At 42.3% G+C, this 26,515-nt stretch overlaps 8 protein-coding genes across 8 annotated transcripts; 4 read left to right on the top strand and 4 right to left on the bottom strand. All coding sequences in view use genetic code 12, as the record gives it.

Annotated features, from left to right (window-relative positions):
- Nucleotides 1–5: 5 nt before the first annotated feature.
- On the bottom strand, nucleotides 6–1,591 carry CAC2 (Cac2p; the record flags this gene model as incomplete). Its single annotated transcript, XM_025483636.1, has 3 exons — nucleotides 6–966; nucleotides 1,291–1,509; nucleotides 1,533–1,591. The coding sequence occupies 3 exons, from the start codon at nucleotides 1,589–1,591 to the stop codon at nucleotides 6–8; spliced, it is 1,239 nt and encodes a 412-aa protein (XP_025335871.1).
- Nucleotides 1,592–6,960: 5,369 nt separating this feature from the next.
- On the top strand, nucleotides 6,961–8,487 carry THR4 (threonine synthase; the record flags this gene model as incomplete). The annotated part of the gene is made up of 1 exon (XM_025483635.1): nucleotides 6,961–8,487. The coding sequence occupies one exon, from the start codon at nucleotides 6,961–6,963 to the stop codon at nucleotides 8,485–8,487; it is 1,527 nt and encodes a 508-aa protein (XP_025335870.1).
- A 3,466-nt stretch (nucleotides 8,488–11,953) lies between these two features.
- On the top strand, nucleotides 11,954–12,721 carry CXQ87_005207 (uncharacterized protein; the record flags this gene model as incomplete). The annotated part of the gene is made up of 1 exon (XM_025483634.1): nucleotides 11,954–12,721. The coding sequence occupies one exon, from the start codon at nucleotides 11,954–11,956 to the stop codon at nucleotides 12,719–12,721; it is 768 nt and encodes a 255-aa protein (XP_025335869.1).
- A 695-nt stretch (nucleotides 12,722–13,416) lies between these two features.
- On the bottom strand, nucleotides 13,417–13,731 carry RPS25B (40S ribosomal protein eS25; the record flags this gene model as incomplete). Its single annotated transcript, XM_025483633.1, has 1 exon — nucleotides 13,417–13,731. The coding sequence occupies one exon, from the start codon at nucleotides 13,729–13,731 to the stop codon at nucleotides 13,417–13,419; it is 315 nt and encodes a 104-aa protein (XP_025335868.1).
- A 275-nt stretch (nucleotides 13,732–14,006) lies between these two features.
- Nucleotides 14,007–15,038, top strand: CXQ87_005205 (nucleoporin; the record flags this gene model as incomplete). Its single annotated transcript, XM_025483632.1, has 1 exon — nucleotides 14,007–15,038. One exon carries the CDS (start codon nucleotides 14,007–14,009, stop codon nucleotides 15,036–15,038), a length of 1,032 nt encoding a protein of 343 aa, XP_025335867.1.
- A 56-nt stretch (nucleotides 15,039–15,094) lies between these two features.
- On the bottom strand, nucleotides 15,095–20,246 carry CXQ87_005204 (acetyl-CoA hydrolase; the record flags this gene model as incomplete). The annotated part of the gene is made up of 4 exons (XM_025483631.1): nucleotides 15,095–16,374; nucleotides 16,688–17,184; nucleotides 17,541–18,169; nucleotides 18,828–20,246. The coding sequence occupies 4 exons, from the start codon at nucleotides 20,244–20,246 to the stop codon at nucleotides 15,095–15,097; spliced, it is 3,825 nt and encodes a 1,274-aa protein (XP_025335866.1).
- A 916-nt stretch (nucleotides 20,247–21,162) lies between these two features.
- CXQ87_005203 (putative GTPase) lies at nucleotides 21,163–21,630 on the bottom strand (the record flags this gene model as incomplete). The annotated part of the gene is made up of 1 exon (XM_025483630.1): nucleotides 21,163–21,630. One exon carries the CDS (start codon nucleotides 21,628–21,630, stop codon nucleotides 21,163–21,165), a length of 468 nt encoding a protein of 155 aa, XP_025335865.1.
- Nucleotides 21,631–22,329: 699 nt separating this feature from the next.
- RPN8 (proteasome regulatory particle lid subunit) lies at nucleotides 22,330–23,241 on the top strand (the record flags this gene model as incomplete). The annotated part of the gene is made up of 1 exon (XM_025483629.1): nucleotides 22,330–23,241. One exon carries the CDS (start codon nucleotides 22,330–22,332, stop codon nucleotides 23,239–23,241), a length of 912 nt encoding a protein of 303 aa, XP_025335864.1.
- Nucleotides 23,242–26,515: the final 3,274 nt, after the last annotated feature.

Here is a 26,515-nt window from a genome sequence, read left to right as displayed (position 1 = left end):
AGAGCTCAAATCGTGGAAATTTGTGTAGGCTGTAACCGTCTTCTCTTACATATGGTGTCTGGTGTCTGGTTTAGCAGTGACGGACTTTGCTGCCTATCTTCATACGACTCATCAATCGGTGGCTCCACAAATTGTGACAAGAAGCTTGTCTGACTTGGTGTGCTGGATTGATTAGTCGTGCTTTCTGATTCTCTTGCCTCAGCGCAAGACTGGGCAGAAACTAAGGAAGCATTATTGTCTGTTGGCTTGGTTGTCAGATTTCCGCCAATGGTGAGTCCTTCGTCACTATTGATTTCAATCACAGTAGATCGAGACATTTGGCCATTTGACTTCCCATCATTCTTCTTTTCTTGAACCTGCAACGGAGTACCGAGAATTCCATCTGAAAGTAACATTATGGAACAGAAGCCCTCGGCAGAAGTGATGATTATGCTGTTGCCATCTGAAGACCAGGTAATATCAGTGATGGTTGAATAATGTAGGTTTTTCAGAAGACCGAGGGGTTTAAAATGCTCAGTGTCGTAAACGATCACGGAATTTTGCGTCGCAACAGCGAATATCATCTTGTGTGGTAGGTCAAACACAAGTTCTGAAGTGTCCAAGTCTGATTTGTACAAGATTGGACTGAATCTTACTGCTATAGCTGGTTTATCGAAGCCTGAAAGATAGCACACTGGTGGGTTAGACAACGCTGCGCGAGTATGGACATAGACTGTGTGGTGAACCACTTCGGGGTCCTCTTCTTCACGGGATCCTTCTTTTAATAACCCCAGTGGAGTGAGAAGGAGACTTCCATCGGGGGAGAAGGCGAGTCGCCGGAAGAAGGATTGTAGCGATTCAGGGTGGTAAAGATTGGCGATCTTTCCCTCATGCGTACTTTGATTGTTACCATTGACTGATAGTGGCGCTTCTGGCGCATTTGCTTGAGTTTCTTGCTGAGGCTCATATGAAACCGTCTTAACACCACTCTGCAGTGGCTTTACCAACAAACTCGGCAGAGAAGTAATTGCCGGCACTTCTGAGCGACTTAGATTGAGAACAAGTGATGCAGTGAAGGGGGAGGTCGTTCGAGTTTCGTTCCGGTGGTCTGCAGAGCGAGAGTTTTGGTCTGTCACTAATCGATATATACGAAGAGATCGATCAGCACTTTGAGTAGCCAAAAACTCACCCCGAGGATCCCATGATATGCCTTGCACATAGTGTCCATGACCTTTCCAATCAAGCGTCTTCTCTCCCGATTGGCAATCAAAGATTCGTATCGAATTATCCGTAGATCCTGCGGCGATGAACCTGGAGTCTGGCGACCAGCTGATATCATATACCTCCGAATTGGTATGGAATACCTTGTTCACAATCCAGCTCTCCTTGAGTTCATCGTCTTGATTCCCAAAATCTTGTATCACCTCCTCAGCTAGTATCCAAATGATTAGTAACCCGTCATCACCTGCTGTTGCCAAATAATCCCCGGTCTGGTCGAAACGCGTGGCGTTAACAGCTTGGGTATGTTTCCTTAACGTTGATAGATAATTGACGGTTGTCTCTCGAACATTTGTAGGATCTTCTGGGTGTTGAACTTTCCAAATTCGAACATTGTTGTCACCACCCCCAGTCGCTAATCTTGCTGGCTGGCCATCTTTCCTCAGCTGGCAATCAGCACTATAAATCGGCTGGTTTTCATCGTGCCAGTGAATTGCTAACGTAGTGGAATTCATAGTGTTCGTTTGCAAAGTTCGGTTAATCTTGGTGTAAAACACTACGAGCGCGTTCTCAGTTACGCGCTGCAAGGCCATCCTAATTAGATGAACCATCTAGCATACAAGCGCTATCAATCAGTTGAGCAAACAAATGAGTAAACCATATTAAATTTTTCAACAACAAAAGCACTATACATTGGAAGCGCTGACTATTTCAGTGACTTCAAATCATTGAGCTTATATATTCACCGATATTCAACTATGAGAGCTCCAATTTTATGTAAGAAGCAAAAAAATTAATGCAAATCATTGGGAAATTCCTGATGCCAGTCTCATTAAGAAAAGAGACGTGTCACACACACGCACACACACACACACACACACACACAGACGCAGATATACGTTACAACAATTGGAATGGAGCTCGCATGAATTTGATCCTTGACTATTCGAGGACATAAACGACAAAATATCCCCATTATTTTATATGACAGCATATTCAGAATACAAAGAAGACTGTTCTGAAGTCAAAACTGTGTTAGAACGTGAGTTTGAATTCTTTTTCCTCATTCTTCACTTTGTACAAGAAATTAGATATTATCTCATTTTCACGACAAGGGCTATTGATGAAATGCTTCTGACAAATGGAAGCCATTTCTGGTTTTGAAATGCTCATAGTCTGACTTGAATTTCTCGCAGTATAAGTTTTCTTGCCAATATCAGACCGTAGGATATCCTCGTCAATCTTTTGTATGGCAGGGCATTCGATACCAAATTTCCGATTGTATTTCTCAAGGGTAGTATCATCAAACGTGTTGAAATCCAATACATCAATCCGAGGTTTATCATGTGGGCCGTTTGAATGAATATGCTTCGATAGAAGCTCCTGTTGAGCCGCCACTGCGACGGCATTCCGAGCCTTGTTAGCGGATCTCGAAGTGGGGATGGATTTGGATTCCGCATCACTTGCAGGGTCTCTATGTTGTGCTCTAGGGGCATTATGAATGATGCTTCTTGTCTTTGATGTCCGAGTAAACTCGGCCCAATTAAGGTAGAAGTGTATGCAGTCGCTTTGTGCAACTGATTAATTTTCATAGAAGTAGCAGATGCTCAAACTATGGTGTGAGGAGAAGAAACAAAATAAAAAAAATTAAAATTAAAACATGTTCAATTGTGGTTTTGATTTAAGTCATAGGCTCTGGTTCAGGAACGTTACTGACTACAGTCATTGGTTTAGATACTATGATGAGGCAGGGAATTACTTCGCTGATGATGAAATAACGTTCGCACTACTTGATGCTTTTAGCTGGTAGTGCTCAATCATTTGTCGAAAAGGCTAATCCATGGAAATTTGTATTAGACTTGAATAAACAAGCAACCCCGCTTCTACTATTTAAAAATCCCCTCTTTGAAACCGCGCTGAAGCTCAGGTAGTTGATGGAAATAAATTCTTTTTTAAAGTGATACATGACCAGCAGCCAATGCATCAGTTTTCGGTTCGTTCTTCTTGATGTGACAATTCGGCAAGACTGGCATTTCTTAAGGTGGAGGACTGAATAGTGGAACCAAGATTAACATACCAATAGAGCCTCTTGCAAGAGTTATGCTGACCTTGTGTTGAACGAAGGCGTTGCCCCGGTGATAAGCAATATGCAAATTATTTCCATACTGTATACTCTACCCAACCGTTACCTGACAACCTACATGCGCGAAATTGCACTCGCATATAAAAATTCTCGTACAATAGCATTTCTCAGTTGGAAGCTCTAGTCGCAGCACCTTCTTTTTTATCTGCAGAAGCGGCCAACTATTCCGCCGTCCCTGACATTTTATTTGTCCAAGGGTATTCGATTAGCCGATGTTTGATGTGCTTCACTCATCATGGTGTGCACGGTGAATTGGCGAAATCGAATTGGAATTTTTGCAAAAATTGACTCTTACAACAGTACGAAAAAAAAAAAAAAAAACGTGGTTGCAAAGTGAAGTACAGAGACATACGTCCCTGTACAGCGCATGCATCGCCTTAAATCCAAGACCACGCAGAAATCACATACTGCGACGCTAACTCTACTAACAGAGTGGGGTATACGGAGACCTTCCCAAACAATCATTTTTTCGCTACAGGTAATACAGATAACGGTCATTTATGTGGTTTCATAAAAACGTGCAAGTTAGCTTATTTGAGTTTGTTGGAATACTCTTTTCGCAAATGCCAAGCTACAAGCCAAACCACAGATTCGAATTGAAACTATGAGATGATTGACCAGTCCTGAAAATGCGGTACAATAAAATTGCATTCGGCTAGTGCGATGCGTAAACTGTTTTGCAGCATCCAGCTGCATGGGCATAGTATTGTCTTTCCTACGACCTCAAGAACAGAACTTAACTACACTTGACGATGAATAAATATACACGACTTCGCTACCTCTTCAAACTTTTGTAGCCCTACTCACCTTTTGAATGCTTGAATGATATATTCACTGAAAGTGGATTTAAACTTTCCAAACGGCTTAACTTCAGCGAAATGCTTGCGACACCAAAGAGTGCCCCAACATCTGTCCAAAGAACCTATTTCGGACTGATCTTAAATTTACAAGATGCTTTACTCGTTCTCGAAGGGACTCGATGTCTGATATTACCATGTGTGAAAAGAAGACTTAACAGTGAAGAAAGACAGCAAATTTGCGCAGGCGCTGTGTATGTCTGGAATGAGAACGAATGTGGGATGAAAAGATGGACCGATGGAAAGATATGGCTGGCTTCAAAAGTAAAAAGTCCATTTTTGACTTACCATGAGCTTGACGAATCGAGAAATTCCAAGGATAATGGTCTCATAAAGCAGATATTTTCACTTACAACCAAGCAGAATACCAAGTTGCATCTTATAGCATATTACAGTCCCCTGAGGCGCATGGAAGGTTACTTAGTTGATCAAACACCCTCTAACGATCCATCGCTTTCCATGCTTTCCCTTCATCCCGAGATCTATCTGGGTGACATTATTGAAAGCCGGACAAATTACGGAACTCCCAGGTTCTGTAGGACTCCATATATGACAGATCATAACCAAAGATACCTCTACACATCACCAAATATGGTACCCACAACCACTCAGGAGGCGGCTCTGGAAAGCAATCAGGTTGGGAAACGATATTCTCAGTCCCCACGACATGGATCTTGGGTCCACAACACAAGAAACAAACACTCAAATGCTACTGCTTTTGAGATTAACTTGGCTAATCAGCATTCAGTGCAGCCAAAACCACAGTCTCATCATGTCGACTTTCCAAATCCAGGCTTGTCTCGTAATCAGTTGATCGATGAAAATTGTGAAATCATGACACTGATGAAGACCTCGTCACATACTTTAAATGTTTTCAACGACCACAGCATCTATGGTAACCTCCCAAAGGTCGCGCTATTTCCAGAATTGAATAGCAAAGATAACCCCAAGTGCCTTAAAGATACACGATTACCAGCCCAAGATCCCAATAGCTTTACTGCCAAAACTATTCCCCAACCACTAGTGAGATTGTCCATCAACTACAATTCAGATGATCGGATGACACTTCAAGCGCTAGATAAACAATTTGTCATGTAGTCGAACGTTCAACGAACGCTTCAGCATATCTCGAGTTAATAGCGGCTAGCCAATTTTTAGCTTCCATTGGAACTGTAGAGATGATGTCTTTAAAAAAGTTAACCACAGTAATCGCTTCTATTACTTCCAACTTTTGATCTTCTTTTCCCAGGCATATTTCCCAGATTTGAGTAGCCCAGCTGTGGCCAAGCCTTTGATTGACTGTTTAAGAGCTGGCTCACATATAGTTTTTCGAACAGTCTTTACTAACACAGGAATCAAATGGCTATCACTAGCCATTAATTCTAGTAGTTCATCATTCTGGCCATTCGTGAAATTTCCAGGCACTCCACATCGGAGACGATCTCGGTAAGATATAAATATTTCTGAAAGCCGTTTTTTGAATTGATAGGGAAGTTCACTCAAGAGCTCCGCTTTTGAATGAGTACTCAAAACCAAATCAAAATTGGATTCCTCAACTTGACGTAGCACATTGTTCTTGAGTGCATTCAGAATGAAGGGGTGATAAAGACTTCTAATTTCGGATTGTTGTCTCGTGACAATATTTTTGGCTTTGTTGGGATTCTCTCCGCCTATAAACATTCTCGGATCACCCATGTATGACAACAGTACAATAGAATGGAAAAGATCAAGGTACAGAAGTGACTTCTTCCCGTGAGGTGTATCTGAAAGCAAGAGACCTAGATTGAAGGCGCTGCTCAAATTGAATTGATTAGCCGATAACAAGGAGTTGTCTATTTTATAATGCCTTACCGGCTTCTGGAGTCTACCAGCAATGTACATGGATGACCATTCACGGATGTCCTCTTTTGCATTCTCGTAAGAGATTACCCCATACTTAACCATACGCTCACTTCCGGAGCCTGTTGACATCGAGACATACGGATTGAAATATACACCCGCACCCCAATTTTGCACCTTTTGAATCGAATCTATCCCAAAAACTCTAACGGCCGAATAATGGCTGGGAAACCTAGCCAAGTTTGCTCTATGAAACTCTTTGGTGTTTTCGGCGATTATTATCACGTCCACCTGCGGTTTTGAATCACCATAGCCGTCTTGGGGCATAACACCAGAACCATATCCAAACATAGCTTTCACATTATCAGAGTCTATAGATGCCATTATACTCTCAATGCCTGAAGTTTGTGTACTCCTGCTATACTGGTTAGATACATCAATAGTGGTGCCAAGTTGGAGACAACTCTTCGCCCCGTTAGATAAGGGGCTACTTTGTAACCTTCTAAGAAACTGGGGAATCAAGGGCCTACCATATCTCATTCGAGACGAGTTGTAGAAAACCATGTCGCCATTGAAGCTGAAATTGTATGCCTTCTGTATAAATTTTCATCTCACGTTAATAGCGACAGCTCACTCGGTATACAGTACACAACGAGCATGGAATCGTTTTTGAGAGAACACCAGTCACAGTGTACTTAAATTTAGGAAACGGAGTGATGATACTTTATTTTGGTAAACTGAGATAGGTTTCAGTTCCATCAGTTCCTAGATTTAAAGCATATTAAACAATCCTGTATATTGTGTTTGGGTTATCAGGTCCTCAATCACGTGCCGGTGACTCAACATACTGGATGAAAAAATGTCGGCTATTAAATTTCGTGAAGTAGTGCCGCTGGATTTCCCTCAAACTCTTTTACTTTCGATATGAGCTCTGCTTCTTACAGATCAACACGTTCCGCTCTGGAGAAAACTTTATCGTTTGAGGATGTTGTCATGACGGGTTTGGCTCATGACGGTGGCCTATTTGTCCCATCCTCAATTCCGTCCTTAGACAAAAGCTTTATTGAAGACTGGAAGAATCTCGATTTTCAACAGTTGGCTTTTAAAATTATGAGGTTATACATTTCGACCACTGATATCCCAGATAATGACCTCAGCATTTTGATCGAAAAGTCCTACTCGACATTTAGGGAATCAGAGGTCACTCCGCTCAAAACATTGGATGCTGATAAGCAAATCTTTCTTTTAGAATTGTTCCACGGTCCTACATACGCTTTCAAAGATGTGGCTTTACAGTTTGTGGGAAACCTTTTTGAATACTTTTTGGAGAAACGCAATAAGCTGGTGTCTGATGAAATCAACAAACACAGAATCACAGTAGTGGGCGCAACTTCTGGTGACACTGGCTCTGCCGCCATCTACGGTTTACGTGGCAAGAAGAACGTGTCTGTGTTCATATTATATCCTACAGGTCGTGTTTCACCAATTCAGGAAGAGCAAATGACGACCGTTGAGGATCTGAATGTACATACACTTTCAGTGAAAGGTACCTTTGATGACTGCCAAGACATTGTTAAACAGATTTTTGGTGATAGAGATTTCGACAAGAAGTATAGTGTTGGTGCTGTGAATTCAATCAATTGGGCGCGTATTTTGGCCCAGATGACATATTACTTTTACTCATATTTTCAACTCATGAAACTGGTTGGCTGCTCTGACAGGAAGAAAGTTAGATTTGTTGTCCCGTCCGGAAATTTCGGTGACATTCTCGCGGGGTTTTATGCCAAGTCAATGGGATTGCCTGTCGACAAATTGATAATTGCCACGAACGAGAATGACATTTTGGACAGATTCTTGAAGCATGGTAGGTATGAGAGGAGTGGTGAGGTGAAGGCCACATATTCCCCTGCCATGGATATTCTCATCTCCTCGAATTTTGAAAGATTGTTGTGGTACTATATCCGCCAAAATCTCACAGAGCAAGATGACAAGGAAGCAGGAAAGATACTAAACTCTTGGATGTCACAGTTGAAATCAGATGGTTCATTCACAGCCGACGCCTCTGTTGTGGAACAAGCGAGGAGCGATTTTGACTCCAATCGAGTGAGCGACGAGGAAACAATTGAGACAATCAAAAATATTTACGATGCCCATCCATCAAAATACGTATTGGATCCTCATTCCGCCATCGGTGTCAAGACTTCCCTTTCATTTGCCGCGAAAGACGCCGAAAGAAACGCTAACTATATATCTTTGGCTACGGCTCATCCGGCTAAATTCGCCGAAGTTGTTGACAAAGCTTTACTGGCTGTTGAAAGTTATTCTTTTGAGAGGGATGTTCTCCCTACCGAACTAAAGGCTTTATCGACGAAGAAGAAGCGCATCACATTAGTCGATGAGGTGTCCGTTGAAAAAGTCAAGGAGATTATAGTGGAGAAGTTGGGACAGTGATTTTTGACACATGTTCCTCTCCACCTTGAAGTTTTATCTCCCCATTTTCGATAACCGCTCTATATCCAGTCTGCTCTAAAATAGAATCATCCACAACTTGCTTAGCCTCTAACCTGGCGATTAATTCCTGATTACTCTGGTTATTCTCCAATGCATATTTGACGCAAACGATAGAATACTCCTTCAAAAAAGGATTATAGTCGTCAATTATGCAGTTCGACAAGATTAATTCAAGGATGTGTGACTCTCGCAATTTGTTTTGCACTCTCGGATCTTTGAAGCAAAGGTAGCCAATGTTCTCCATGCATAATGACTTGACATTTGGATAAACGACACCTTCTCTCCTGGAACTTGACTCATTTCGAAGCGATTTGACGGCGCACTTCTGGTGCGTCTCCTTAAGAAGTCTTCCTAACGTTTCAACAATCTCATCTTTATGATCCACTGAAACGCAACCTGCTGATTGAAAAACGTGAGACATAATATCAAGGACTGAGGTGGTTTGAGTATTGATCGCTTCTATTGTCCCAATTGCTGTGGCCGAATCGAGGATCCTTATTGTCTCTTCCGTCACAAGTGATAACATGCTTCTAGTCCAGTCTAAATATTTGTTAATTCCTGAGCTCAAATCGAAGCCCGAAGTGAGAACGAGTTGGCAAGCTTTAATGAGTGCGGTAAACGACTCAACAGTTTGGGTCTTATGATAATTGAGTGAGAAATCCACAAAACTATCGTGAGAAATGATTGGAAACATAATGTGAATGAGATTTTCATCAAATATCGAAAGCTTTGATTCCTTCTGAAGTTGGTTTATCCTCTCGATCAACATATCTAGCATTGAAGTGTCTGCTATTGCCATAATGTGACTGCTGAAATCAGCTTTTGCACTCCAATTTTTTAGGAAGATAGTAAAAGGACGAAGAAATTCGGAGGACCTCCAAGCTTTGTGGGTTGCATTCAAGGTGAGAAACGTTTCTGTATAGTCGTTGATGCCTTCAAAATTGAGATCTCTGTTCAGCAAGTTCGCTAGTAATTCCATATATGAATTGAGAATTTTGCCTCCCCAAAGCTGTAGGTTTTGCGTTTTATACAGCAGAATCCTATTCCAATGGAAACAGAAACACTCCAATGTCATATAGACATCGACGGACGAGTGGATCAGTATATTTCTTAAAAATATCACCAAACCTCTTTGTACTCTCAAAAGCTTGATGCACTTACATTCATCATTTGTATCAAATTCCGCTTTCAAGATATCATGAATGGTATTCTTGTCATGCAAGGAGAGCTCTACCTTACCGGTCGATTCCTCCGCAGTAATCGCGATTAAAGAGCGTAATACCTCGAGCAACTCCTCCAATCTATTGGGCTCACTTGATAGATTCCATATTGACAAAGCACGCCCAAGGTGGGTATGTATGTCGTCGCTCATCGCACTATTCTATGAGCCGCTTTCAATAGATAAACGCATCACATAAACGGTTTTTCGGGAGCGGGTATCGGATAATGGAAGTTGGTTTTTATGTGCAGTATTTAAGCGATAGCTTTGATGTTCTACTTCTAGGACACTCGAATTTAGGACAAATACATTATGCAAAAGTTTTATTTTCCAGACGACTGACGGTGTTTTTTTGGTTTTTCCGGTAGAGTCAAAACCTTCCCATAATAGATGATTACACGTGGGCAGTTGGGAATATTTTGGCAAGAGAAATAGTAATGTAGCGCGTGACATTTCATGGCAGCATGGCTGCCGAGGTTTCAATCCTTGCAGTCAGACCACTGGGTCAGACATAAATCATAAGCGAAATGAGCTAGTAAGCATGACACGACACACCTCTTAAGCTCAGAAATATGTCAAAAATTGCCAAACAGAACAAACACAATGCTGTAACTAGTTGTCTCATAAAAGTAATTTATTTAAAATAGCAAGGCTTCACAAAAAACGATGAGCAACAATCACTCGGCTTATCGGCGCAAAGGTGTATGTACGGGTCTGCGAGGGAAAGTTTATCTCCTATTCTCTGAGTTCCTGCATTATATGATCACGGTGGTTCCGATCGATCCACAGCCCGATAGAAGTCGTCTTATGTAGCACCTGATTGCGACACCTACCTTCCTCGTTTATTGCTCCTTCAAGCCTTAGTCACAACCCTCTCCGGAAAATCACTACTATATACTTATAAGTGAGACTGTCCTTTTCCTGTGCAATAAGGCAAGCAACTGTCCCAGATCAGCTTTCACGAGGAGAATTGCGCCTGAAGCTTCATATTTGCTCCTCAAATTGTGCTTCCCGAGCGATACGACACTTTTCAGGCTTCAGTACTTGAAATAGAAGCATTTTTATTTTAACTCATAGAGAGATACATCCACGATGATTCGAGTCCCGAACCTCCCTAGTCTAGGTTGCGGACAGCAGGAGTCGGTGCTTTGGAAAGAAGATCATGAGGTTCATAACTCGGATCCAGTATCTGCCTCAAAATTTCTGGAGTCAGAGTCTCTGGAGAGTGAGCTTGATTTGACAAGTTTGCTCTCAACAGCTACCCTCGATGACGCTAATAGTGTGCCGCTTACTACGCCCACGACACATTCCACACACGAGTCAACTGCATCTCTTAGCCATAATCGGCCTCATTCATTTGACCCATTAGCACGACAGCCAGATTATCTGTGTCAGGAAAAATATTTGCAACTTGTGGAACCCACTCCTGTGTTCCCACCTCAGTATCACACTTTGCCACCAGGAGGTTGTCCTAGGTTCCCAGTACTGGATGATGTTCATCCCTCCGATGACTTACCAGCTTACACACCTGCGGCCTACAAAATTGGGATTGTTGCTCGTAAGATCGAGTGGGTATCACCTTTCCAACCAGCGTCTAGTCGATCGTGGAAGAACGTGATCATAGAGCTAAACTCAACGCAGGTGAACATATATCGCATACCCTCACATCTTGAGTCTTACATCATGAGCTTTTGCCGCTTAGAGGAGCAAAATTGCGAAACAAAAGTTCTTCACAAAGACCTTTTAGCGTCACAATTCACGACGCCAAAAGACCTATCTTTTTTTTCTCTTTGTGTTCAGCTAGGCATTTTAGCAAAGACAAGGGATAAGGATGGAGCTCAAGGTTCTGCTTCAGAATTTACAAAGCCAGATTTCCAGCTGCGCCTTCTCAGATCTTACAGCCTTTTACATGCGAAGGTCGGGCTAGCGAGCGACTATTGTAAAAAGCCGAATGTACTCCGACTCCGTCTAGAGAACGAACAGCTACTCTTACACTTCTTTCTGGCACGGGATTTAATCGAATGGCATCTTGGTCTCTCCGTTGGCCAAGATGTGGCTGCAGACATCCTGGAAAGAGAAGCGCCAAAGTATAGAACTGTTCCTCGTCGGCGGAGAGGACAGAGTTGCTCGCTAAGTAACGCATCGAATCACAGTCTTCATCGCAATAGGCGGATGAGATCTAGCTCGATGCCAAGCACTCCAAGTGGGTTTCGAAGCACATTTTTTCATGTCAAGCAGCGTATTAGTCCCAACAATTCTATCGAACGAGGCGTTAGTGCTACAACAAAGCGTCTTGCCTCTCAGGGCAGCTCAGATGCTAAGGAGTTAGCTGCGAGTGAAGACAATAATGAAACAAGCATCTCAGACAAGCTGGATCAACCTTTGGACGATGGAAACGAGGACATCAATAATTTGAGCGATCTTCACCGCTCAGACGAAGATGAAGATGAAGATGACGACGATGACGAGGTCGACGATGACATGGATGTTGGTGAGCGCATTGATATGCCAACGTACGACTCATCACAAACAACGGCCTTGAAGAAATCTTCAGATCTAGAGGAGGTTGATTCGAACGAAAAACCGTTTGTTAATCCCGAAAGTTCTGAAAGTGAACGAAGGTTTTTGAAAAATTGCATCAAGTGTATAAAGCCCTTGTGCTTTGATGAACCTTGGATAAACAAAACATTGGTAAAAGCAACCTATATGTCTCCTGTCGATATGAGATATTATGGTAACCAAGCCGGATTAAAGCAAAGAGCAGATGAAACAGCAGGGGTCTTAACCAATGCTTCGTCCGATAGATCAGCTAAAGGCCATTTTCCGAGAACAAAGAGATGTCTCTCTTTCACGAAACACCATGGCTCCGATCAGTCTCCACCTGTTTGCACACCTAGTCATAAATTGCGGGAATATGTCGTTGGCTCGCATCTGCTAGTTCCCAGGGAGTTTTGAGTGAAAGGTTTATGATCGGCGTGCTTTCTCTTGCATCGTAATTGCTTGTTTGAGGAAAGAATCTATCATGATTTGGCTAACCTGAGATTGGAATATTGATGACAATGAATTTAGAAGCGGATTTTTAAAGCGGTATTGTAGATGAAGGTTAACTTGAGTTATTGGTAATTGTCCACAATCAGGATTTACTGAAGTGAAAGTCCATTCATTCTCGAGGTGGTCAAAAACCAATGACGAACGAACTCTGGAGAAGACACGCTCGTCTTTACGGCAGTCAACATCGCATACCATATGCTCATCATAATCATGCCATCCAATAGAAAAACCAGCCTTATTGGGCAATTTTGTAGTTGGGTCGATATTCTGAACGAAGGAATCATTCACAAACGGTATGAATGTCTTGTAATTTGTAACATCGGAAACAACATCAAATATTACGCTTTTTTGTATGGCGACACGCCTCGACAAGCGATATGTATGTATAGGGTTTAGCGACGATGGAAAAGAGACAAATGCCCGCTTCTGGACAGTTCGAATAAGTGATAGCAACATTTATGGTTCTTCCAATACTGTTCGCTAAAAGATTTCTTCCCACGAAATTTTATCCACGCGGAGAATTGGAGTCGGACGTCTACGCTACAAATGGGTGTGCAGTTCTCAAATTTACAACGAGTTTATTAAATCGATTGAAGTCATTAGGCACGAGTGTAGATAGCTTGCTTAGAGTGCTTGGAAACGGGTTTGATGACACCGTCGTCCTCCAAGTGTCTCAAGGCAATTCTGGCCAAGGAGCCACCAATCTTCAATCTGTCAACCAAAACGGAGACAGACACGAACTTGAAGCCGGGGACTTCCTTCATGATTCTATCGTACTTCTCTTGGTCCAAGATGACAACGTGCTGAGCCTTGTCCTTGACCTTGCCCTTGCTCCACTTCTTCTTACCTTTCTTACCACCAGCCATAGCAGCAGCAGCCTTGGCGGCCTTAGTTTGTTGGATCTTTGGGGCCATCTTCTTTGTTAGTATAATTCGTCATAGTCCTGCTTGGTTTGAGGACTGAGCGGTTGAAACTCTCGATTGTGATCCACATACTTTTCTACTGTTGTTGCAGTTCTAAGGGAGAAGGAGAATTCGAAAAGAAGATTTTTTGCAAGAGGAGGACTTCGCGCTCGGTCACGTGAAATCTGAGGAATGCAAACCTAAATAAATCGCTCGTGATGTCTAGGGCTTTAGCCCTATTCAATTCGCGCAACCATCCATTCAGCGTCATTAACATATTCCATCTAATGGTGAAACGTGTGGCCGAAGAACAGCTTGCAAAAGATACAGCTTCGGATGAAGTCGAGGTAATCGAAGCCCCATCTATAGCATCTGAAGATGTGCTAGCTCAAAGAAAAATCTTGAAACCCCGTGGAAGAAACTTTCAATTTCAAAAATCATCAAATAGTATGCATGCAACCAAGACTGCCAAAGTTTTGGCATTAAATCAACAGTTCAAGCAATCTGTTCAGGAAGCGGTCGATGTGGATGCTTTGGACCTAACGCCTATCGCATTGAAGTATGTGGAATATTACAAAAGTCTTGCGATGCAAAATAGTCTCACGTCAGATCGTGGTCAACCGCTGTCAGACACGGATAACTCAATTCCAAAGCTTCCACAAAAAGCATCGACTGCAGCATTATTCCAAAATTCAAAATTCAAGCTCCATGATAATGTTACCCATCATGTTTCCAACGGTACGGGTCCATCATTTACCTTCAATAAGACGATCAGTGATCCTATATTCAAACTAGACAGTCACAATAAACCTCCAACGACATCGGAAGGGCCGTCGCAAACCCTTCAGTCGAGTGGTATGGTACTTAATTCCTCGACCTCACAAAAAGCAATTGATGATGACTCTTGTGAAGAGCCCTCAGGAGGTAATAGTCCAGTTTTTGAGCCTGTAACGAAAATGACACAGAAGGTTGACAGCGTTATTACGGGTGAGGAAGAAGAATCACTGTTGTTCGCCTGTAAAAGCAAGGTCTTTCTTCTCAACACCCACAATAAGCAAGAACCTTATACCAACGTTGGTGTTGGTGAATTAAAAGTGCTTCAATCAGAGAAGAGGTGTCGTGTTTTAGTACGCTCTGAGGGCAGTTCGAGAGTTATTCTAAACGCTCTTTTGTTATCTGAAGTTAATTACGTGACTACTGGAACAAACATCAAAATACCATCAGCGAACCCGGATGGTAGCTTCCTGATATATTTGGTGAGAGTCAAGACAACCTCCCTCGCTGAAGAAGTCTGTCAACTCCTCAATCAAAAGAAATAGCGAGCTTTTTATCGAGTGCCTCTATATTTCTCTGTAGTAGCTATATACAAGATGTTTTAAGGCTTCTCGTCCTTAAAGTTGAAGAATTTCCCTAGGATATTCTTAATGCTTTCCAATTTGGATGTGTGAGCTAACCCGTCTGTAGATTCTTTCAGCTCACGGGAGTTAGATTGGTCTTGAGATTTTGCTGACGTCGCGCTCTCATTGGTCTTCTCTGCGAAAGAGTCCGCCAAAGCTTCGAGCAAGGCTGTTTGCAATGGTGTTGTCGGTACAGGTGTTTTGACATTGAGATTAATCACCATATCTCCCCTATTTTCCATGTTTCTGTTGATTGGTACACCTTTTTGTGGGACGGTGAGCTTTCTTCCTGATTGCACGCCTGATCTGACTTTTAATTTTACATTTTGACCATCGATTGTGGGTACGATGATCTCTCCTCCCAAAGCAGCTGTGGTCATTGGAATTTCACGCGTTATTGTGATGTCGTTATTTTCTCTAGCGAACACGGGGTCCCTCTTTACGTGTACGCGAACAATGAGATCGCCATGAACGATTTGGCTGTAGGGATCTTTGGAAGCGAATGGGGCGTCACCGCCACCTGGAATCCGTAATCGAGAACCATCTGCTATGCCACATGGTAAATCTACCAGTTTCGACTTCGGAACCTCTTTCACGCCTGCGCCATTGCAGCTCGAGCATTCATCTGCTTTATTAATCACAACCCCGGAGCCGGCACATTTTGAGCATGTAGATGCCATATGGAATCCGCCTATAATGTGGGTCGTTTGGCCAGTGCCATGGCAGCTTGTACAAGTCGTTTTCTTCTTACCCGTTTTGAGTCCTGAGCCGGAGCAGCTGACACAAGAATCAACTGCTTTATAGTTCAAATTGATCTTAGTCCCGAAAATAGATTCTCGAAACGAAATTGACTTAAGCACTTCAATATTGTCGCCAACATGCCTCGTTACAAAAGGGCTTTGACCACCGGAGCCTCGAGCATTTCCACTGCCTGTAAATGCTTGCTTGAAGAGGTCTTCAAAATCAAAACCCATTCCTCCAAACGGATTACCTTGCCCACCACCAAATGGATTACCCGAATGTGATGCAAAAGGATTGCTCCCGAACGGATTGGCATTGCCATTTGCATCAAAGCCAGCAGCACCAAATTGATCATATTGTGAACGCTTTTCTTTATTGCTAAGGAGCTCATAAGACTCTTGGATCTTGTGAAACCGCTTTTCTGAATCTTTGTCTTTGTTCACATCGGGATGATACTTCTTTACAAGCTGATAATAGGCCTTCTTGATATCAGATGAGCTTGCAGATTTCTCTACCCCTAGGACTTTATAGGGGTCAAAGCTGATACATCTAGCTGCACTGGAATGAAAGCTCTTGATTCCATGGTGAGTAGAAAGCTTGGTCGCTTGTAAGCAAAACCTTCTCAAATTCGTACTGAATAACATCCCTGGTGACAAGGTACCTTTGCGAGTCCGACTGACTTAAACAGTAAAATCTTCTAGAAAGAACTACGTCACGTGCGCGCATATTCTCGCTACTTGCCTGCCAAATTTATTTGTGATAATAGGCTATCTATAAGAACTGATATCTGAGATCCAGTAACTAATTCCAGGAATCTAATTTCATGGTACCATTTGCTTGCAAATTCAAATGCATTTTGAAAGCATTTTGCAAGATATGTGGCTCGTGCAAACATTTGGCCTTCTCGGCATAGAAACATGCCCTATCGAAATAGTCTCTGAGCTGGTCTTTATAGTCAGGATGAGAGCACTTTTCAATAATTTCCACTGCCCTTTCTCTCGGGCACATACCTCTAAGGTCGGCTAGACCTTGTTCCGTCACAATCACATCGAGATCATGCTCCGTCTGATCGACATGAGTCGCGAATGGAACAATGCATGAGACTCCGGTAGAATCTGTCTTCGACGGTCTTGCGGACGGGGTATGCATGATCGAGAGTTTAGCATTTCTCAAAAAGTCGGCAGAACCCCCGAGACCGTTGAGCATTCTGGATCCCATCACATTTGTAGAGTTCGCGTGAGCATACATATCCACTTCCACTGGTGTATTCATGGCAATCACTCCAAGTCGCCTGATGATTTCAGGCGAGTTGGAAACCACTTGTGACCTCAAACATAATTTTTTGGAGAATTCATCCCAATGTTTGTCAAATCGCTCGAATCCTGCCTCTGTCAAGCGAATCGAGGTTGCGGTTGCGAAATCTAAGCTTCCGGACGCGAAAAAATCTAAAAACGAATCTTGCAAAACTTCTGTCCAGACAGAGAGGTTCTTAAAATTAGACTCCGCTAATCCTTCCACGACAGCGTTAGCAATGTTTCCAATTCCAGATTGCAATGGTAAAAGGTTTTTTGGGAGTCTTCCCATTTTCACTTCGTGCTCAAAAAATTCAATAAGGTGAGCTCCAATTTGTTGCGAGGAAGCGTCCGAGGGGTGTTTGGTGGGACTTTGTCTCGTGTAGTCGACTCCACAATCGCAACAACCCTAGAGGGGTCAACTGGAATAGAAGTGCGACCCACTCTGTAGTCAGCGGTAACGTGAGGGTACGGTGTCCTGAAGGGTGGGTTCAATGGCAAATCTATATCATGAATTCCCTCAAAAGATGGAGTTCTTGTGTTCACTTCAATTATAATCTTGTCGGACACAGACAACATCTCTGGGGAGGCACCAACCGCGGGACCGGGTATAATAGAGCCATCCTCCTTGACGGCAGTTGCTTCAATTATAGTGAAGTCAAGGAGATCATTGCTTTTCTCCTTCGTATAGAACCCGTAAGTTAAATCTTGAGGAAACATCGACAAGTGCTTATCAAAGAACTTGGTTCTTCCTTCATTAATCGCCTTTGCAATTGGTTTCCCTACTTGATGAGGGGATCTGCGTAAAATCATGGAATTATCTGCCCATCTAGACTCTTCAGGGCCAGCAGACGCGCCAACAAAAAGATTGAAAGCAAGCTTTCCTTGTAAACTATTCTTCTCGACGTGGTCCACTAACGCCGCAGGTATCACCTTTGGCGCACCCACTCCAGTAAAACCAGACCAACCCAAGTATTGGCCGTGTTTGAACAATTCAATGCATTCCTCCGGTTTACGCAACTTTTGTAAGTACGGAGCATACCGGACACGCTGCTTCAATATCGACGACATGTGACTTTTTATTGCTTATGGCTCTTGCGAACTTTAACTTTCTCTAGTCAAGTGCTTCTAAATAGAATATGAGCAAGGAATGAGTGCAGTTAAATACATCGCCCTAAGCGAGACCGAGGGGTCTGGCGTTGGCATATGCAGGTGGTGAACAACAAGATGCGCGGGCAGGAGTTTTGGGTAAGCCAACAAAATTTCGCTATGACGATGCGAGGGGTCGAGATGTCTATGTGTGGCATTGATATGAGGGAAGTATTATATTACGACTGTGAGTAAAGAAATAATGAGAATTTTCTAAGGATTCTCATGAATGAACTCTTCCACGGATTCGGACCGGATAAATGCAACCTGTATAAATCACCGGAGACTGTTGAATTTTCTCGGAACGGTTAAGACACCCATTTCTTGGGATTCAAATTCATCCAAAGTGTAATTAAAATAGTGGGATCAAATTGATCGGTAAAGCATTTTCTGGCCTTCTCTTCGTTATCAGGTTCACCGAATTACCTTTACCTCTACTAGGGTTGGGGAAACAGCAAGCCTACCCACTCTTCGAATGTCGCATTGATCTCGCAAAACGGCTTTGTGCATATTTCCTCGGCTTTTCGACAACTTCGGACTCGTCGGTAGATCGCTCCTTCAACGCCATCCTTTTTTTCAACAACATGTAGTCATTCTCAATCTCCGATGCAAAAAAGCTTCCTGGGTTACCCAAAATGGAATCCAGTCTTTCGATCACCTTATCTTCTATCACCTTCGTCGACCCATGAGCGGTATCTGACTTGCGAACGACATTTTCCGTCTCGGAGTTGAAGTCCAGCATTTTTTCCTCTACTTCGCTGCCCTTTTCAAGAGAACAGAGATCGGTCACGTTATCAATTATTGGACCCGAGGGACACTCTTCTGTGTTATAGAGAGCATCGTAATATCCTTGCACAAGCTTTAACATCTCCTCTTCAGTATTGTTCGCTAAGAGTGATTGGTTCTCGTGCTTCGAAGCATTATCGCTCATATCAATCAGATCTTTGAGAATTGGTCCCTTAACTGGCCTTTCCACTATTTCTTCATGCACCACACTGTCAGAAAATGAGGACTTGTGAGCGTCATCAATTGAATGCCCCAGGTTCTCCCTCCTGAATCTCAGCATCTTACCGCGGTTTTCATCAACGCCCTTGTCTATCGTTTTGATATGGAGGGTATCATCAAACCTTACTGTTTTTTCACATTTTGGCGAGCTTGTCTTACTCGCCAGACCAAGCTTTCGAAGCTCTTCCTTGAGTCTTTCTTCGATTGAGCCGTGAGCTGGAATTAGTGACATTCCATTCCCGAAGAGCACGTTGTCCGCGTATGAATCATCACTGTCATCGTCTTCAGAGGTATTGGACTCTTCTTCTAGATCATTAGCTCCATTTCGAATGTACTTGTCGTATTCGGAAGCGTCTGCACTACCATCATTGGCTTGGTTATCAGATAGTTCTTGCGCGAGCACTTCAAATTCTATAATATTGGAATGACTAGAGTCAAGTTGGCCCAAAATATGGGTTGATTCTTTTCCTCCGTTCCTTCTGGGTGTCGTCTGTCTGCTTGTTTGTGAATCTCGTAAAGAGTGAGGATTGGAACTTGGAGGACGTGAACTATCGAGCTCTTCAATGCTCTTGCCATTCAAAGTGGCACGTACGATGTCACCATTATCATCAAGCTCCTCCAAGATCTCAACTGCATGTGCCTCGGTATCGTGATGAGCGGCATCAGAATGGACATTAGAGTTTGCTTGCGATTCCGCGTAATGCTGGTGACGAGCTAGCTTCTCCACTAGTCTCCGACGGGAGTTGTCAAGCATTCGTAGGGAGTCGGACTTACTTGCTTTGACGAAGTGTGACGAGCCTATGGGGACTAAGCAGTCGGTATTTGTGCTCTTTGAATTTTCAATAGCAAGCTTGCTGTCAACAATTTTTGTTAATCTTTCAGCTATGACACGAGCTTCGATTTGTAGCTTATAGGTATTCCTAGTTCTATTCGACAGCAACATGTATCTCAAAAATTGCACATCTTCGATGCGCGCTTGCAATGAAATCGAATTCCTCCGCTCCCCATGGCATAGTCTATATCGAATTCATCTGACAGTATTGTTATATATATGTATCATTAACAATCTATGTTTTATGATCATCATGAAACATCATTCACATGGTTAACTTATGTTCGCGTGACACCGCATTCCCTTCTAAACTCGCTGAGTGAGAGCCTCTATATTTAATATTGAACTAGTATCATTCGCCCCCATTGGGCTGACTTGCACTTCTCTTTTGCGGGAGTTGAACCGAAAAGTCTAACTGTATGATTAAAGCTTGGAAAGTGCCCCGATTCGGATGTATCTCAACTTGGTCCCCTTCGATTTCATGCTTTTCGCGCAGAAATTCAACAAGGTAGAAAAACCAGCTAACAGTCACTTCTCCTAAACATGGCGCCACTGACTCTTGAAATAGCTGTCAAAGCTCTTCAACGTCTCAAGAAAGAGAAAGATTCTTACATCAAAGACTTAAAAGAACAAGAAATTGAACTAGAGACTTTAAGAAACAGGAATGCAGACGAGATTTTATTAAAAAAACACACCGAGGTATGCGAGGAGACCAAACGGATGCTACCAGAATTGGATAGTAAAATAAAACTTCACACTGAGAGGTTATCAAGTCTTCTCAAAACATACCCAAATGACGATTATGCTCAAGAGGCGAATTTGGTTTTGCAATGAGAGCTACGTACATCTTCAACATAGTTATCAATTTCCTTCCTGAAATTTCGAAACTCAAGAAGAAGCATTTTCAAATACTTACCTATTCAATGCACGCGACAAAATTCAAGAGAAGTTGCAGAGAGTTCCATCCATCGTTAGTGAAACCGAATACTCAAAGAAGCAAAGGTTCGATATCTCCACCACGAAGAGATTAATCATGTTCTTTGAAATGGTCAGACATTTCTGTCAGTGGTAAAGCGTCGTAATGTGCTTTGTGATCGATCCAGCGCTCTTGCAAGGTCACATCCTCCTCATTATGTAGTCTCACTTTCGATGCATCGTGCCAAACTGAATCACCACCTATCTCGCTTGTTCCATGAATGTACCCATTCGTCTGATCAATCTTTTCGAGTAAACTGATCATCGATTGTTTGTCTTCCACGGCTAACACCTCGTAGGTGACAAGCCCGAAATTTTCCACCATTTCCGCAATGCATTCTGTAAGCCTCATAAAATTTCCACCGAGTCTCCTATCCAGCTCACTTTCGATTTGTGGTAGAAGAAGCTGAAGATCTTGCACCTTAACATAAAAGTCAAGTGGGAACTCTAACGAGTTATACTCGGCTAACTTGTCAATTTTTGAGAATACATTTATCTGAGGTAAACCAAGCTGCAACATGGATCGCAAACTCAAAAGTGTAATGGATATATATTGGGATGCAGATGTCAAGTAAATTGAGTCGATTAAGAAGACGACACATAATCTAGCACTGTGTTCACGGGATAGTTTGCGAAAAATGCGATACAATGATTCTTGATGCGTAAAAAGCTCAACTTGTCCGGGGCAATCGAATAGAAGATAGCTTCCAGACCTACTTAGTTTAGCTATGGAAGATATCAATAATTCATCATCGACAAGAGTTTCAAGTGCATGTAATAGAGCTCCGTTGGGTCCTAATCCACTTTGTTTCATGACCGCTTCACAGGAGATAAAGTCACGTATATCAAGGGCACAGTTTGGGTAGACCTGATACTCATTCGCTGGATCCAAGTTGACTATAGAGCACTTTCGACCTAGTGCGGACAAGAATTGGAGCATACCATAGCAGTAAGTTGATTTACCCGATCCAGGAGGACCTATCACCACTTGGCCGAACATCAGTACTCAAATTATAACCCGACGGATAAAAGCACCACTTGTTATTTGCGAGGAGACTGCAACAGAGAATTTTGCAATCATCAGTGCGATAATTATGGAGTAGTTGATCCTTATGTTATCACGTGAATGCGAATGGCAAGAACGCAAACTTCCAAAGGCACGAACGAGGTTTTACTACATTAATCTGAAATGCCCTCCACGAACCTGGAATTGCTGACCATGAATAAGTGTGTAACTGTATCACCTCTCGTGCTTTTGTCTGTCGCTGACCACTACGATCGAGTGGCAAAAGATTCAAAGAAGAGGGTGGTTGGTGTCCTTTTGGGGCACCAGTCTAGCGACACAATAAATGTCACCAACTCGTACGCAATACCGTTTGAGGAGGATGAGAAGAACTCATCAGTCTGGTTTCTAGACCACAACTTTATTGAATCTATGGGTGAGATGTTCAAGAAAATCAACGCTAAGGAAAAGCTCATTGGATGGTATCATTCGGGTCCAAAATTGCGTGCATCTGATTTAAAAATCAATGACGTATTTAAAAGATATACCTCGAATCCATTGCTAGTAATTGTTGATGTCCAACCACGTTCAGTGGGAATTCCTACTGACGCATACTTTGCAGTAGACGACATAAAGCATGACGGGTCTAAAGCGGAGAGAACCTTTGTCCATGTGCCTTCCCTTATTGAAGCTGAAGAGGCGGAAGAAATTGGCGTTGAACATCTTCTTCGTGACATTCGTGACCAGGCAGCCGGAAATTTAACACTCAAGGCAACGGAGACATACAAATCCCTCCTTGGGTTGCATCACAAGCTACGCGAGATTTCCAGTTACCTCGAGAAAGTCTACAGTGGTGCAATGCCCATTAATCACTCTATATTGGGAAAAATGCAAAACGTTTTCAACCTTTTGCCTCAAATTTTAAACGACGAAAGCGTGCAATCCAATCCATTAATCTTAAGTAACGATGCCAGAGAGGAGAATTCTGACCCATTAACGGCCGCGTTCATGGTCAAGACGAATGATCAAATGATGATGGTGTACGTGAGTACCTTGGTAAGGTCAATTATTGCATTTCACGATTTGATCGAGAATAAGTTAGTTAACAAGTCAAACAAGGAAAATTGACAAACAATTTGAATAATGGCCGAATAAGAATGTATATCCTATTAGCAGCTTCATAGGACGAATCTACGGTAGTGCGCACGCAAATCTCACAACATTCTATCGAAGAGCAGTCATAACGCACAGATGGTCATTATGCTAGTCAGAAGTTCATCAGTCTGGCTACTGGGACGAGCCTCACGAATAGAGTACTTTGTTCTGAATCCCCGCTTACTGAAATGCTTCGATGAGCTCTTCTCCAATCATTTTCTTCAGAATGTATTTCAGCTGCGTCCATTTAAACCAAACCAACAACCCTTCCAGACCAAGGGCTTATCAAAGGGACTGTCGCAAAACCTTCAATTTGCAAAAACTCTGTCGAAGTTTGAATGTAAGACACCTCAAGAACTCCCATTTCAAGTTGCACCAACTGCAAAATCCAAGAGGGTTCGAAATTCGAAAATGACTAACAATAAGTTGCTTCTGCAATATGTCAAGCTTACTAAACCAAACTTAACAGTTCTTGTCACTTTAAGTTCCATCTGTTCATATGCCATATCTCCCAATACAGCTAGCATTTCAGAACTAGCTCTTTTAACATTAGGGACTGCGCTATGTTCAGGCTCTGCTAATGCAATAAACATGGGCCGAGAACCTGAATTTGACAGGAGGATGATCAGGACTTCCTCAAGACCTGTTGTGAAAGGAATCATCTCCCCGCAACAAGCATTCAAGTTTGCAGCTGTGACGGGCTCCATTGGATCTGCGATCTTGTACTTTGGTGTTAATCCAATTGTAGCAGCCTTGGGGCTCTCCAACATTGTCCTTTACGGATGGTGTTATACATCGCTCAAACGTAAATCTATATTGAATACTTGGGTTGGTGCTATTGTTGGGGCAATTCCTCCGTTGATGGGCTGGGCAGCATCGTCATCCCTACTACACCCTGGAGCATGGTGTCTCGCCTCCTTGCTTTACGCATGGCAATTCCCGCATTTCAATGCTCTTTCTCACAACATCGCTTCTCAATACAAACAAGCGGGATACATCATGACGGCAGCTGAGAACCCAAGACTAAATGCGAGGGTAGCTTTACGATATTCATTACTAATGTTTCCCATTTGTTTCGGATTGAGCTATTTCGGCGTGACTGATTGGGTTTTTTCGCTAGATTCTTCGATTGCAAATGCGTGGCTTACAATTTTAGCTTTTCGGTTCTGGAAGCAACAGAACATCAATCATAAATTACACGCTCAGATTTCGACGCAGGCTATCGAGGCTGCTAATACTGCTGCCCGGAAGTTATTTTGGTGTTCAGTCTGGCAACTACCTGTTGTACTCGTTCTTGCAATGTTACACAAAAAGGGACAATGGGATCGCTTGCTAAACTTATACACTGCCTAAGTAGATACTTAACGTAGATTTAGTGAGGATATTAATGTTACAAGTTACTCGTAATTTCTGGCGCCCTTTGAAATTCAAGTCACGAAATAAAACAAAGAACGATTACGGCTTCTCTACTTCCAAAATGAAAATGAATTAAACAACAAAATTGTAGCCGCTTGCAGAACAAGTCTATCCATTTGGCACAACGCTCGCGCAGGTATCAAAAAGACTTCCGCCGCTAATTGACAATCAGCGAAAACTTGGGCAGATTTGTGTACAACAACTCTTTCTTAAGCACAACACCATTGCTTGACAATCACAACATTCTACCATTTCAAGATCAAGACACTTTATTGCACATGTTACGAAAATAAATGAGGGTCGTTCATAAAGCAAGTAGGACTATTTCCAATGACATTTGTAAATCATACACTGTAAATAACGACAACATAAATTTACCAGCAGAATACAACAGCAGATGGCATAGAAATGAATTAGTAAAAGAACCGTTCCACTACGGGAAAAAACAAGATCTCAAACAAAGCCAATGCTTTAGGAGCCTGACGTATTACCTCTAACCAGATTACATCCGTAGCCTCACTCAAGAACTTCAATAAGCAATACAGACGTAGGGATGATGATCATGGACTGGAAGATAAAGCAAAACAAATGCTCTCTCCTTTCGATGTACTGTGACACATTGCATCATCTTGGCCCCCATGGAATTCAATCCCTTTTACATCGTCCTCCACAAATGAAACCGAAAACTGAAAGCTACATCATGTCACAACATCAGTATCTTGTCCGAATTCATGTCTTTCAAGAATAAACCATGTCCAACTGGCTTGCTGATAAAGTGGGGTTGGATATACTTGCAATATCGTTTTGCTTATTTTAACAACTACTCAATAGCAAATGAAATAGGATTGGTGTCTGAAACCGAATGTGAAGAATCGAATAATGGACTGGAAGTTGCATGGTATCTCTCTTATTCGAACAACTGGATATTTTTGCTGCAATGATTTCATCTGTGTAATTGCTTGTCTGCAATGTAAATTGAAGTCAAAGCGCGTTATGTCGAAGAAGTAGATCAGTTATTATGACCTGAATTTGTTGTTAGTTTATCGAATGCCCTCATTCCCGTTTTATCGTAGGATTCTTCGTATCATCTCTATTATGATAGAAGTAAGGACATCTTAGACCAAAATGTCTTCCTCTACTTGCTCAACTCATTCTTACATTGCCTTCTTCATCATTGAATCTGGAAGAATCTTAAGGTAAAAATTCCCCACGTCCTTCCTACATTGTCTGGGGTTTTCAGTTAATCACAGTGAAATTCGGAAACAAACTGAATCACTGTAGTCAAGTTGTTATTTCCTTTTTCCAGGTTTTTGTAAAGTTTTTGCTTGGCGTTTGAGATGATCATATTCAAAGTAGTATATTCATAGAACTGTTCTGCTGCAATAGAGAGATATCGGTTAGAAAAGGGATTGATGTACGGACTTGGTGGCCTTGGTTCGTTAGTTTTTATTTTGCGATCCTCGTCCTCGACCGATCAAGTTGTCAGAAGGACACGAGGGTGAATGAATTTCTCTAGAATACATAGATAGTTTTCCTCCTCAACACTTTTACAGCAAAATAAATGTATTTCGAAAGAGCCGCGACTTTTATTAGAAGAAACTTGTCAAGTTTAAGCTGACCTTTTTTTTGGTTTTTTTTTTTGTTGAAGACGTTGATTGAAGGTCGCTTCAGGATCGGGCTTTCACTCACGTACACCTTCAAAGCTATAAACCTATATTGTATAGTAGAATCCTTTTTTCAAGATTACCCGATACCAGAGTGGCTATGATTTCCTACTGTTCCTATCAGATGGGGTGGATAGTGAGCGACAATTTATAATTGAGGAGTTTGT

The sequence above is a fragment of the Candidozyma duobushaemuli genome (genome assembly GCF_002926085.2).
Source record: "Candidozyma duobushaemuli strain B09383 chromosome Unknown G_B09383, whole genome shotgun sequence".
In the NCBI taxonomy this organism is placed as follows: domain Eukaryota; kingdom Fungi; phylum Ascomycota; class Pichiomycetes; order Serinales; family Metschnikowiaceae; genus Candidozyma; species Candidozyma duobushaemuli.
The sequence above is the reverse complement of the archived record's forward strand: the minus strand, read 5'-3'. Positions and strand labels throughout refer to the sequence as shown.